General features: G+C 39.3%; 2 protein-coding genes across 2 annotated transcripts; both read right to left on the reverse strand.

Moving 5' to 3' along the window:
- Positions 1 to 377: 377 nt before the first annotated feature.
- LOC117619345 (50S ribosomal protein L1, chloroplastic) lies at positions 378 to 4,752 on the reverse strand. The gene is made up of 7 exons (XM_034349274.1): positions 4,335 to 4,752; positions 3,550 to 3,729; positions 3,396 to 3,450; positions 1,994 to 2,121; positions 1,129 to 1,212; positions 900 to 1,025; positions 378 to 813 (listed from the first exon to the last, which is right to left on the reverse strand). The coding sequence occupies exons 1-7, from the start codon at positions 4,692 to 4,694 to the stop codon at positions 679 to 681; spliced, it is 1,068 nt and encodes a 355-aa protein (XP_034205165.1). The 5' UTR covers positions 4,695 to 4,752; the 3' UTR covers positions 378 to 678.
- A 1,878-nt stretch (positions 4,753 to 6,630) lies between these two features.
- On the reverse strand, positions 6,631 to 9,710 carry LOC117617367. The gene is made up of 4 exons (XM_034346709.1): positions 9,633 to 9,710; positions 8,653 to 8,913; positions 7,829 to 7,892; positions 6,631 to 6,836 (listed from the first exon to the last, which is right to left on the reverse strand). The coding sequence occupies exons 1-4, from the start codon at positions 9,708 to 9,710 to the stop codon at positions 6,772 to 6,774; spliced, it is 468 nt and encodes a 155-aa protein (XP_034202600.1). The 3' UTR covers positions 6,631 to 6,771.
- Between the last annotated feature and the right edge of the window lie 4,230 nt (positions 9,711 to 13,940).

The following is a 13,940-nucleotide window of genomic DNA, read 5'->3' on the forward strand; positions in this document are numbered from 1 at the left end:
TTTGCAAAATTAAAAGTACAAGGACCATAGTTGCACTTGAATCTTCATCCACTATTAAAGGGGGTGATGTACGCGTTAAACAAAAGAGTCAATTGGAGCACTTGTCCCTGATTTAAAATATTTTTTCCTCTTTTTATTTTATTTTAATAAAAGCGATATTTAGAGAATAGAAAATCAAACCTAGGATCTTGAACACATATGTAAATGCTCTTGAAATAGATTCTTTAATTCAAAAGTGCACAAACTTTTTAAATTCTTTAATCAGTCAATGTGCTTAACACGCTCAAACTAATCTCCGTTTTCAACAAATTAATATAAGGGGAAAACAGCACTGCGCAGCGGGCAAATTGGAGAACACCCCTTCTTCCAACCATGCATACACGACAGTAAAATCTCCCTCATTGATTAAAAAAAAATAAAAATAAGTGATGAGTTGATAATATTGATCACAAAATTAGTACATGGCCTTTCTCACTCACTCAGGGTAGATGAGACTGTAATATGCTCTCTTTATGGGACAGTCTCAACCAAGATACAACATCACGGTCACCCTCTCTCTCTCTCTCTTCATCCCCTTACTCTCCTACCATCTTTACAAACTACATTCGCAAAGTTTTGACAGTGGCACCTAAGAGGCTGAATGAACAATTTAAAGACATGTACAGGTGTTAATATTCTTCAATTTGTTGGAAGCTTGAAATCGAGCATCTCCCTTATATTTAACCGAATCGAAGGACCCATTGATGAGCATATATGTGCACTTTTCCAGTAAACACCCTTCGCACCTGGTGGCTTATTTGTTTCTACCGATTTCTGTCAGGTAAAGCATAAATAAAATTTTCATAGCAAGTGAATGCAATTCCAACAGCAAGGGCATTGGGAAATTAAGGAGAACATACCACTGTGGCAAGCAAGTTTACGAGAAGGTCTTCCTCAGGAAAGTCAGCTTTTCCAAAACGTAAATGAACTATACCAGTTTTATCTGCTCTGTATTCCACTTTCCCCTGCTTGAATTCTGCTATGGCCTGAAACAGAGAATTTGAGTAAGGTCATTTTATACAGTAGCTAGGAACCAGTTAAATGTTCAGGGTAAGGTAGAAAACTAAAACATTGAAATCCAAATCAAACCTGAGGTATATTAGGCGTTACAGTACCAGCTTTCGGATTTGGCATGAGCCCTCGTGGTCCTAGAATCTTTCCTAGACTAGCGACCTTTGATAAACATCAAAGACAATTAAATGTAACTGAATATCATAATATCCAGCCATTATCAAGCACAGATACAGCATATACAAAATAGAAAGTAAAAAATTGTCGAAGTTAAGCACTTTGAAGACACCAAGCTGGTAGAAGCAATAAAAGCAGACCAAACCAGTTAGTCTAACAGAAGTCACCTTTTTCACTCCACAAGAACAAGTCACAAGGAAAAGAGGGCAGCACATATTGTTTTTCCTTTCTTACTTTTAATTATTTAGTTTTGTGGCATGCGTTCTGATTATGAGACGTATTTTGATGCAAATTTTTTATTCTTAATTTCACTTATGAATAACATGAACTTTACTACATCAATACAAATTACCATTATGACAGGCATCGTATTATTGTCCTTAAATGCATAAGAAACAAGTGAGAGCATTGTATGCTACAAATGTACAAGGCATTGTGGGGGTAGGGTGGCGGGGGACATCACAGGATTTTGCACAAAAATAAACATGGATGCTGAATACAACCAAAAAATATTCATCAGGATTTAGATTTCAACTGACTAGTTTCTTTTTCTGCTGCAAAACTAGTCCTCATTTCAATCATAAACTCTAATTTTGTTGACCAAAAATAAAAAAAAGACCACAGTATTTTAGCTTTCACCCAACGTCCAGATGCCTACTGTACTGTATAAAAATGAAAATGATTACCATACTTCATTGTCAAATAGACACTGTTATATATTATAGAGACTATATATATTGATTAGACAAAATAATGAAGGCAACACCTTGGGCATCATATCTGGTGAAGCAATTAACTTGTCAAATTCCATGAATCCTTCTTTTATCTGTTGTATCAAATCATCTCCACCAACCAAATCTGCTCCAGCACTTTTTGCTTCGTCAAACCTTTCACCTGTAGATATTAAGGAAGATAACCTGTGACATGAAATACTATGAAAACCAAAAACTTTCGTTTTAAAATTATTGCAGCTCACAGGAGCCCCAAGTGCACCTGCACACATGGATGCTTGTGATATAAAAGGAGCTTGAGGGGGAGCAAAAAAGCTTAAGGAATAAGAATATTTTTGCACAAAATGAAAGGAAAAATATGAGAACACGAACATTTTAGACTTTTGGATAAGTATAAGGCATACATAATCTTGGTATCATTCAAAAACTACTGCACACGTCTATTGAGGTTAATCTATGCCAGCTAATAATGAAATACCGAAGGTGCAATTTTGTAGATATAGCACATATTTTTCATACCGGATTAAATATACAGAAACCATATATCTGTATTTATATAAAATTAAATACAAACAAGCCAACGTGAAAAATCAACAGGCAACAGAACTAAAGCCAATTATAAGCTAAAGCAAGAAAGTGCAACATCTCCAACATCCTCAGTAACTACTTCCATTTTTTTCTTAAATGCGGTAAGAAAATCTTACAATTCCTAAGAGTAAATTTTAACCACTTTTAGACCAAATGACTAAGAGATTGCCATGTCATCAGGGATTACAAAAAAAAAAAGAAAAAAAAAGAATACAATAAATTGACTTACAAGAAAAAATATTATGAATAGGCTTTACAATAGAAATGATAATGCTCCAATCCAATTTGAATTTCAAAAAGGAGTGTGATACACTAGTTAGAAACCGACAGGTATAGGAAATTCACTAAGATTAGTGGCAGAAAAAGTCTCATCAATCATATCAAGACCAGATCATTGAAGAAATGGGAATACTATACCCCCTCCAACTAATTCATTTGCATAAAGTCCCCTTCACAGAAGATGAAAACCATTTAGAGATGCCTAGATTCAGCCAAGCAAGCATTTCTTCTGTTCTTTTCAACCAAGGTAAAAGCGTAATCAGAATAAAACTCCACTCAGTAAAGGTGTTACTTGTTCTTGCCTTGTAGGCTTAATTGAAGAACAATTTACCTATAGCGAATTCAGATAGCAGTTTCAAGAATAATAGACCTAGCTAATACATGCTAATGCGGAAATTGTTTGCACAGTTATGCTCCTCTACTTTTCATTCTATACGTTGAAATTTCCAACTTGTATCCTAAATAAGTGGTTTACATAACACATCTCCTTAGCTCATACTAAATGACAGATATATTTACTTTTTAACCATTAAGCACAACACTACAAAGAGAAATTGAGAGACTAACTACCTTGAGTAAGAACAGCCACTTTAACAGTCTGTCCGGTTCCCTTGGGCAGGTTTACCTAGGACAAGAATTCCATAACACATGAAAGAATATAATGTACTGCTAAGCAGTTGATATGCCTAAACATATTTCTGACTAACAAGATCAGAAAACTCACAGTTGCCCTTAGCTGTTGGTCATTATATTTTGGGTCAATATTGAGGCGGAAATGAGCTTCAGCAGTTTCTACAAATTTTGTATTGGTCATTTCTTTCAGTAAAGCTATTGCTGGTTGCAGCTCATACTCTTTTTTGGTTTCCCTCAATTTCTGAATTTCCAAGAATCTTTTGGACCTTGTCTGACATTGTGAACAGAAGACAATTGAGCGTTTGAATCACTACTGACATCTTGGAAGAATGTAAGAACAGGACATTGCACGAATACAAATAAACTAAAACCAAATTACAAAAAAATAACTTTAGGGGTTTCTTCAATCTTTAGAATTATACTAACAACAGAAAAACCATCAAACTTGAAGAATGTATGTATTATATTTGTAGAACCAGTGTCTTTTTCAAGACAATAACGTGACCTTACTTTACTCAATCAATCCTTTTAGAATCTGAAGAAGCATAACTTACAAATAAGTAAGTGACTATATTTCCTTAAAGAATTCAACGAAGCGTTTTTCTGACGCAATTTTTGAAGTGATAAGAAAGAAAAAACCCATTAATCCCATTTCTAGATAAATCGATATTCTTCAACAACAAAGAATTAAAGGTAAAAGAACAATATAAGAATCATTGGGCATACTTGTTTCGATAAAAATGCAATAACTTCTGAAATTTAAATCCTAGAGCCTTAATGAAGACACACAAAAAAGATAACCAAAAAAGAAAACAAATTTCGCCCCAAAAAATTGGGAAAACCAAGCTAGCGAAAGATAATGACGAAAAGACTTACTCTGTCCCTCTTTAAAAGCAATGCGGCCTTCCCTTTCTTGGGCTTTGGAACAGCAACAGTAACAGAACTATCGCCTTTTACTTCTTCATCCTCAGCCACATCCTCAGCCACCTCTGCCTCAGCAGTCAAAGCAGCCGCTGCGACAGGGTAAGGCTCAGACTTGGCTTCCTTTAACAAACTCAAATTGACCCACTTGCTTGGTCTTCTCTCTCTAGGCCTCAAAACCAGTGGGCAGAGACAAAAAGTTTTAAAGAGCGGCTTGGGCTTGAAGGAGACGAGCGACGGAGTGAAGTCTTGTGGGTGCACAGAGGAGGAGGCGTACGTTAGCATGAGGGATGAGGGTGTGGTACTAGTAGCCATTGTTGGAGCTCTGTGTCTCTGCAAATGAAGCCTTTGGAAAATTGCTATCTATCCATATAAGTTCGAGATAAGAGGTGGCTTTATTGTCTACTGTTTGATGGTAGACCATAGGTCCCATCTGCAATAGTAAATTAAAACATGAATAAAATTGTTCCATTATTTTTTCAAAAAGTAATTTAACAAAATTGGTTTTCTTTTCTTATCGACCAAAGATTTCTAATTTTGCAGATATGGACTTAGCCAAAAAAAAAAAAAAATTATATATAAACATTTGCCTTCCAATTTTTGGGGTTGAATTACTTGAGCCTTTTGTTTTTGCCTTACATAGATTTTGTTCTTATCAGTTTGTTTTTGGCCTTTCTATCTCACGTTTTCTATCTCATTAACAAAATGGTAATGTGAATAACAATGTGTGTAGTGTGCTACTTGTGCAAGCGCTACTTGGTAGCCTCCGTGTGCTTGGCTAACTATTGTTGGGCTTCTTCCCGTTTCGAGGTCAATCGGCGGTAGTCTTCTTTCAAATCAGTATTTTGGACATGCAGCTGATTGTTGTGCTCTTGGACCTTGGTCATGTCCACACGCAATTGGTCGAGTTGAGCTTGTAAGTCGACCTCATTAGTCTTCTTCCTCATGGAGGATTCAAGATGAGGCGTGGCAAGCTGAGTGTCGAGGCTAGCATCACTCGACATCGGGATTCTAGGAGGTAGGGTGTCAAGGAGGCGAAACTGCCTAATGAGCTAGGAGTCCAGTGTGGTTAGCAGAGGAGTGGGAAGTCAAGTAACGATTCCCACAAAAGGCTCTAAATTGTTGATGTCCAAAATTGGATACAACTTCTAAGGGGATTGATATTCGGATATCATGCCTTAGGGATTCTTTGGCAATTGTTGATACCAAATATTCATAGGGCCTGCCAAAAAGAGCCCAAGAAATAAAGGCCCAAATTACTTGAGTAGGTAATGAGACCCCGAACCAACATTTACCTTACCCATGTATGAGGAGGCCTAAGTAGAGGCCGACCAAGCCCAGTTAAGGCCTACGAGGCCAAAAACATAGTACATATAACCTTAGCGCCTCGCCTTAGAAGCCCGCGTACAGGAATAGAAGCGCCTAGAAAAGCCCACCAAATCTTCCACTAACGCGTGCTTTCCCTAAAGAGAGAGATACACATCAAACCAGCATCGATGGCCAACTTAGAAGATGCCACGACATTGGCGACTCCTCAGTACCACATCGAAAAAGGACTAGAAAAATGTCCAACTTTCCCTATATAAAAGGGAGTACTTTCTGCCTTAAAAATGGTAACATCAATCTCCTCCATACTTGATTACAATACTTTTGGATAACTTTTGTTGTGGGAAAAGACTGACTTAGGCATCGGAGCAGCGCTAGTTATTCTGCCTTGATTTATTTGAAGGCTGGAAGTCTTGTTTGTAAACTGTGTGTTATTACATTGTGTGTGCTGCCAGTTGGTGTTTTTAAACTGTGCTTTCACAGATTGAGAAATTTTGGGAAAAGTCAAATTTATAGAGGAGACATTGCCAAAATTTCGGTAGAAAGCCTCGTGCCCTATTTCTTTTTGGGAAGGGAGGCTATAGTTTTAGTAAGTGGGCCTGGCATCGGGGCGATGTCGGAACTTCCACAGGATTCATCCCGGGTTCCGAGGAATTTTTTTTTAGGGGGGGGGGTCTTGTCAAGATCGGTTAGACATTTGTACTGGTGAAACCTACTGAAAGCACTCCTAACAGGACCCGCCCCGGAATTCTCGAAAACTGGAGCGAATCCCGTCTCGTTACCGACATTTCCCCAATGCCGGGCCCACTTATTAAGAATCGAGACTTTCTACCAAAAATTTTGACAGAGTCTCCTCTGTAAATTGAACATTTCCCCAAAAATTCAACTTGCTCAAAACTCACAGTTTAAGGTACCCAACCAGCAGCATGCTTTAAAGCAAATAAACAGTTTACAACAAAGGCCTCCGGCCTCAAAGATCAAACCCTAGCAAGGGCGATAACAGAGCATATCTAAGGAATTTAAATACAACAAAAACAAAGTTCAAGGGAAACAGAATGAAGGAATCCTACGAAGGCTCAAGGCTCGTGAGCACACGATCCGGCTCAGCTGCGGAGCTCAGTCGACTACTGGCTGGGGGCGCAAAACAGAAAAATGTGAGTGGACAAAAATAAAGTTCAGTTCAGTGTAAACCAACATAATATAACCCCACTGTTTAATAAACCAAGCAAGAAATCCGAATGCATCCCAAATCATCAAAATCAAATAAATATTTATATATGTCAAAACCAAACCAATGCCGGATGCCAAGTCCGAAATCCAAACAGAACACTAAACAAACCCACCAATTAAATATTATAAGTCCCAAACCAAACTCTCGAAAGCGTACCCATTGGCACGACCGGCAAGGAAGTATCCTCACCGAAAAACAAGAATGAATGAATAGTTATATACATATGTAAATATATATATATATATAATATAAGAGATATATATACATATATAATAATAATATAAATATGACCAACACCTAGTTGTACCGGGGAAACAATCCAACCGGGGGATTGTTTGACTAGTCACCATGGCAGAGTCCCCATGAAGAGTCCTCAATTCACCATGTAACTAGGGAACGAGCCGTCCAACCGGGGGACTAACTCTCAGCCGGCACGTACAGTCGATACCCTCAAAACTTGTACGTCTGTGACCAGTCCTACGCGCGCAGACTACCCAATCAAGGGTCTACAGCAACATCCCGTCAAGGATGCCCCGGGTTCCGACAATTCCAAGTATCTCAAGTCTCCGTATCCAAGTTCCAAATCCGGGGAGGTACATAGGGTAGTGCTTATAGCACTCCAAACTGACATTCTATACTCATCACTTTCCAAAATCTCATCTCAACAACCCAAGTACCCCACACATAGCCAAACATATATATAAATTCTCAAAATCCATATACATACTCAAGATACTCAAATATGTCAAAACCCAAATATATTACCAATACTTTATGAAAATAAAGAATTTAACTATTAAATATAACATGCATTTCAATGACTATTTAAATCATATGCATAAAATTCTCATTATAAAACCATGCTTATAAGTTGAAAACAAAGTCCACTCACAAGTAGTCCCACACTGCCTGACCCTGAGAGGGTCCCGCCTGCTGCGAATGCGTGGTCGGAGTACCTATTTCAGAATACAAATACGGGATTAATATAAAGGGTTTCGAACGAGAACTTGAATTAAAATCCTAATTTCCCGGGTTTCTAGCGAGTGTACGAGGAACGGAACAATCTGGAAGTTCCTAAGAGTTCCACAAGGTTTAAGACACAAGTCCCGTAAGTTTGGTCCAAAAAGGACGGTTAGATCGCTCACGATCGAACGGTTATCGAAAAATCTTCAAACTTTAAATTATTGAATCGGAACATCCGGGGCTCCGATTCATGATCCGTGAAATCCTACTCGTTCCTAGGAAAGTCTAGAGTAACATATATTGGAATGGAGTCGATCCAACGGTCCGAACCTATCGAACCCGGATAACGCACAAAATGCGAAAATCCGTTCGATAGTCATACGATGTCCGAATTGAGATCCGTAAAATCCTACGCACTCGTGACAACCAGGAGATCGCATTGGGACAAAAATTCACGTTTGCTACAGTGCCCACGCGCCGCCACACGCGCTGGCAGCGCGTGGGTGTCCAAAGCGATAACCCTTCGTCGGAAAAACTCAACACCTCGGCTCAAGACTCCTATCCTAGGTACAACACCCTATTTGGAGTCACTTTTGTTCTTGGGCCTACCCCAAAAACTGACCGGAAGTGGCCGGAATCGGAAACCCAAAACCGGCCGAAACCTAAGTTGAAATTCAGTTAACCTACGCTCAAAATTAACGAAATCCTACCCAACCATCAGCTAGAGCATGGAAAATAGGTAGAAAACCATACCTTACTCGTCAAATTTGGTGGAGAAATGAGAGAGAACGAGAGGTCGAAAGTTGGGCAAAAATCTGTCAAAACCGCTACGTTTCGTGGCTGTTTCCGGCGACCACGACGGCGGATCGAGGTGGTGGTGGGGTGGAATGGAAAGTAGGAAGTGTGGTGGTTCCAACGGAACCGGTGCCGCCCCAAGTGGCGGCGTGTGGTGGCGGTGGAGGCGGGAAGTTGTGCCGTCGCAAGCCAAAAAATGAAAAAAAAAGGGGGGGTTTTCTGGTTCGCAGAGAGAGAGAGAGAGAGAGAGAGAGAGAGAGAGAGAGAGAGAGAGATCTGGTTTTTTAAAAAAAAAGCTTCAAAATATTTACGGTTTTGCTATTGTCAATGTTTTGATCGTAACTTCTTGGTTACAACTCCGAATCGAGCCACTACGTGTCTACGTACTCAACTCAATACGATCTACCCAAAAATACCAGTCACTGCCCCAAACTCTGTTTGGGTAATAAAATGACCAAAATACCCCTACCCCAATTGTAAATCCGTAAATTCAAAAATTAATTAACTTGAGAAATTAAATTTAGGAATTTAGTTTAGAGTCGGGGTGTTACAAATCCGATGCTTAAATCAGCTTAAATTTGGTATTTAAGACAATTTTAGGTGAGTAATGATTGGGGTAAAAATTGGTTACCTCATGTCTTTGAAATAGTGCTTTAAAAAAAAATAATAATAAGCAAAAGGGTGTGTGATGTTTGCATATTTCTTCGATGTGATACTCTTGTCAATCACTGTTCTAGAGACACGTGTTCTGAAGTCGACGTGGCAATCTCATCAATTGTCGAAGGTATTTGCATATATCGTCGGCATGTAGACTGGTGTATAGTTGGGGTACCAATCAATGGGGGGCAAATTATCCTATTTCGATGGGGGGCAAATTATCCTATTTCGATTGGTAGGTTATTCTATTAGTCAGTTGAATAGAGGGTTTATATGGTGACCCTTGTTGGGAGCCAGTCCTTCAACATAGTTGTTATGGTTAAACCTTCGACATGTGTGGTTTTCAGTGCCCTGCCCATTACCGTATGCGCTCGGTTGACTACGATGTAAACACTTTACGTTTTATTGACAATTGCTAATGTAGAACAGATGAAGGAAACAATCGAAGAGGAGCTGAAGTGACACCCGTGCAAGGGCAAATTAGGTAAGCTGCAAATTTGGGCAACAAACTCAAAATCGGGCCTATGACCCGCCGATTTGAAGGGAACATCGTCACGAGTAAAACTCATCGCTTCTTCATGATGTATAGGCTTTTTCGGGCATCCGAGATCGTTTAGTAGTCCAAAATTCAGTTTTAAGATTTTTACAGTTTTTGGAAACTTCGTTATTCCTGGGGTTTCTAGGAGTATTTAAACATGCTTTACCCGTGGTTAGGGTATGTTTTGTTATTTCAGTTTATCAAATAAACCTTGAGGTTTTCTTATATCTTCCTAGTGGATTCCAAAGTTACATGTGAAAAGTAATGTCAATTGATTCCACAAGAAAACCTCAGGGGCACTCATTAAAAGATTAAAAAACTATTTACAAGTGAAAGAACCAGATTTTTCCAAACACCGTTTTCTAGCGTCCTCTTTGAGGAAATAATCTCACATCCTCTAACAAACACAACAAATTAGATAACTCATCCAACTCGATCTCTCTAAGGTTTCTCTAGAATCCGAAGTCCCAACTATAAGGAAAAAAGTCAGAATTCCTGTAATGGACAAGTCATGGTGACTAGACAGCCTGAATAATCTAGGAAATCTATTAGTCGTTGAGATTAGTTTTGAAAATTTCACCCCTCTGCACAATAAAACGTTTTCCCAACTTTGAAGAAGCTTCTCCACCTTCTCAATCACAAGAGACCATAATCCTCAAATTTACATCTAAAAACATTCATCTAAATCACCCTATCCTCCCTCAACCCACCTATTTCCTCCAAAATGTCCAGATTTTTAAAGTTAGCTCTCACTTCCTTTTTTTTTTTTTTTTTTTTTTTTTTTTTTTTCAGCTTCCAACTTCCCAAATTCTCTCATGCTCTAAGAAACCATCTCTCTCTCTATTTCTACAAGGACCGTAAACCCCAGAAAGCCACCAGTCTGATCTATTTACTCATTTTATTTTGTCTTTTTTATTGTTTTATGGTGTGGCTTTCTTAGCCATTGTTTGTTCGTTGTGTTTCTTATTAATAAAATAGTATAAAAAGAAAAAGTAAAAACATGGTACACTTACTCCAATTTGTTGACTCCCTTTGGATGTGCAATTGTTCCTTGACTTGGTCATAAGGCGTGGGAGGAAGCAAGGGCACTACTTTTCACTCGAGTTCCAGCATAAGTATCTAGCATCCTTATGGGGTATGGTTTAGCCAATCAATTTTTTTGGCTATGGTTTAGCCAATCAATTGTCACGTTGCGTCACTTGGCATCATAGCGAGTATAGCTGGCCCAATGATAAAGGTGGTAGGACCTATGGCATAAGGGAAGTTGTTACTCATGCCGAGTTTGAGACCCTCTTTGAGGTAGCGGAGGAGGTTCATCGTTTATTGTTGGGCATGGGAAACTAAAACCCTCCATGACCTAATTGAGGTGCCGCGTACAACGTCCTATTGTGGAGAGACGTCTTCTCCTTGAGAGTGACGACGAGTTTGAAGGAGGACTCGAGGAACAACCCATAAAATCACCTAATCAGAATAATCATAACTAATACATACATACTGAAGACGTTCTTGACTAGTTGGTAGAGGTGGAGCATTTCTTTAAGATTATGGAGGTTCCAAAGACGAAGATGGTGATAATAGCGCATTTCTTCTGAAGGGTAGTGCGACTGTATGGTAGGACCAGCTTCAAAAATCACGGTAGCGCTAAGGTAAGCGAGCAATGAAGATGATGGGGAGATTCCTACCTGCCGATTATGAGCAGTACTTGCATCGGCTCTACCATAATTCCACCAAGGCAATCAGATTGTTTCTGAATATACGAAGGAATTTTTGCATTTGGCTAAGCTTAATAATTGGAGGAAATAGATGGTTAGATGGTCGTTAGGTATATCACTGGGTTGAGAAATTCTTTGTAGGAGAAAATTGGGCTTTAGGCTTTATGGACATTTCATGAGGCATAAAATATTCATTGAAGGCCGAACTACTAGAGAAAGATAAGCTTCCTGGGTCGAGTACTAATGGTATCAAGAAAAGCAATTATGAATCTCTGCTTCATCCATGGAGAAAAACAAGGGTGTGCAGCAAGTTCATGTGAAGAGTGATGAACAAAAGAATTTTACCCCACACGACAAAGGTAGTAATAGAAATTGGGGAAGAGATCGCAACAAAAGGAGTAATCCTTATGCTAGGCCGACGAATGATATTGGTTACAGGTGTTCTAAACCAGGGCATCACTCCAATGAGTGCCCAACCCGTAACAAGCAAGTCAATCTAGCTAAGGCGACTGAAGACGGAGATGAGGAAGGTAGTGTTGATGCAAATTACGAAGGAGCAGAATTTGTGGATGAGGATGGTGATGAAATGGTCAATTCAGTGTTGTAGAACAGGAGGGGGCAACACAACATGATTTTTCGTTCACTTTGAACCATTGACAATCGAGTGTGTAGTGTGATCATGGATAATAGCAGTTGTGATAATATTGTGTCCAAGAAATTGGTCGATTATTTATAGCTCCCAACATAGATGCATGAGTCTTCGTATGCATTGAGGTGGGTAAAGAAATGACCGATGGTTCAGATGACAGAAGTATGCAAGGTTCCCATCTCCATTGGCAAGCATTACAAACAGTAAGTTTCGTGTGACGTGATTGATATGGATGCTAGTCATATATTATTAGGGCATCCTTTGCGGTATGATATAGAAGTTACACATAAAAGACGTAATAATGTGTATTTATTCAATTAGGGTTCCCACAAGATTGCTATGCCTCCTGTCAATGAATCTGGAAAATTAAAGAAGCCAAAGAATGCTAGTTTTCGAGTGATGTCGAACAACGAGCAAGATTTTGAGGATGATATTAAAGAAGCTAATGTCATGTACCCTGCGTATGTGAATAGGTTGTTGGCTGTCTTGCCAGAGGGTGTGTCTTGCCTTAGAGAGATAAATAAAATTTTAATTGATTTTCAGGAGTTGGTTTAAGATAATTTATCTAATGAGCACACTTGAAGCAAGATGTTAGCACCATTGTGCAGAAGTGCTACAGTTGTCATGTATATAAAGGGCAGTCCCAAAATACTGGTCTTTATATGCCTCTCCATGTCCTTGATGATATTTGGCAAGACTTAGTCTATGGATTTTGTTATGGGACTCCTTCGTACACAACGAGGAGTCAATTTTGTTTTTGTTATGGTTGACAGGTTTTCCAAGATGTTGCATTTGATTGCTTACAAGACAACTGCGGATGCTTTCAACATAGCCAAACTGTTTTTCGAGGAGGTTGTGCTTTTGAATGGTGTTCCTAAATCTATTACGTCATACCGTGACACCAAATTCATTAGCCACTTTTGGATAACCTTGCGGAGGATGTATGGTACAAACTTGAATAGTAGTATGACCGCTCATCCGTTGATGGATGGTCAAACTGAGGTTACCAACAGAACCTAAAAACATGGTTAGGAGCATTTATGCAGACACGCTGAAGCAATGGAATGTCGCACTGCCACAAGTGGATTTCGCTTACAATAGTGCTGTTTATTCTTCCATAGGAAAATCACCCCTTGCCATTGTTTACACTTCGGTGCCTAGGCATGTGGTTGACCTGGTCAAGCTTCCAAGAGCCTAGAAGACTAGTGCAGTTCTTGAAAATATGGCTTAACAAGTTTAGACTGTGAGGGAAGAAGTGACGAAAAATCTAGAGAGAACCAACGCCAAATTTATGGCCACTGCTGACAAGCGACGCCGTGTGAAGTTGTTTCAGGAAGGAGACTCCCTGATGGTTTACTTGAGGAGAGAACGTTTCCCAGTTGGTACCTACAACAAACTGAAACCGCGTAAGTATGGCCCCTATAAAGTTATGAAGAAAAAAACGACAATGCCTATGTCGTGGATCCCCCTTCTTCTATGGGTATATCGAGCACTTTCAATGTTGCGGGTCTACATGAGTTCCATGACAATGAGTCAATTTATACTGATGATAACTCGGGGTTGAGTTCCTTGGAAGTGGAACGGATTGATGTATAACAGATGGCGGAAGCCATCGAAGAGGAGCTGGAGCGATGCGCGTGCAAGAACAAATCGGATAAGCTGCAGATTTGGGCTTCGAGCTAAAAAAACT

The sequence above is a fragment of the Prunus dulcis genome, chromosome 2 (genome assembly GCF_902201215.1).
Source record: "Prunus dulcis chromosome 2, ALMONDv2, whole genome shotgun sequence".
NCBI lineage: Eukaryota > Viridiplantae > Streptophyta > Magnoliopsida > Rosales > Rosaceae > Prunus > Prunus dulcis.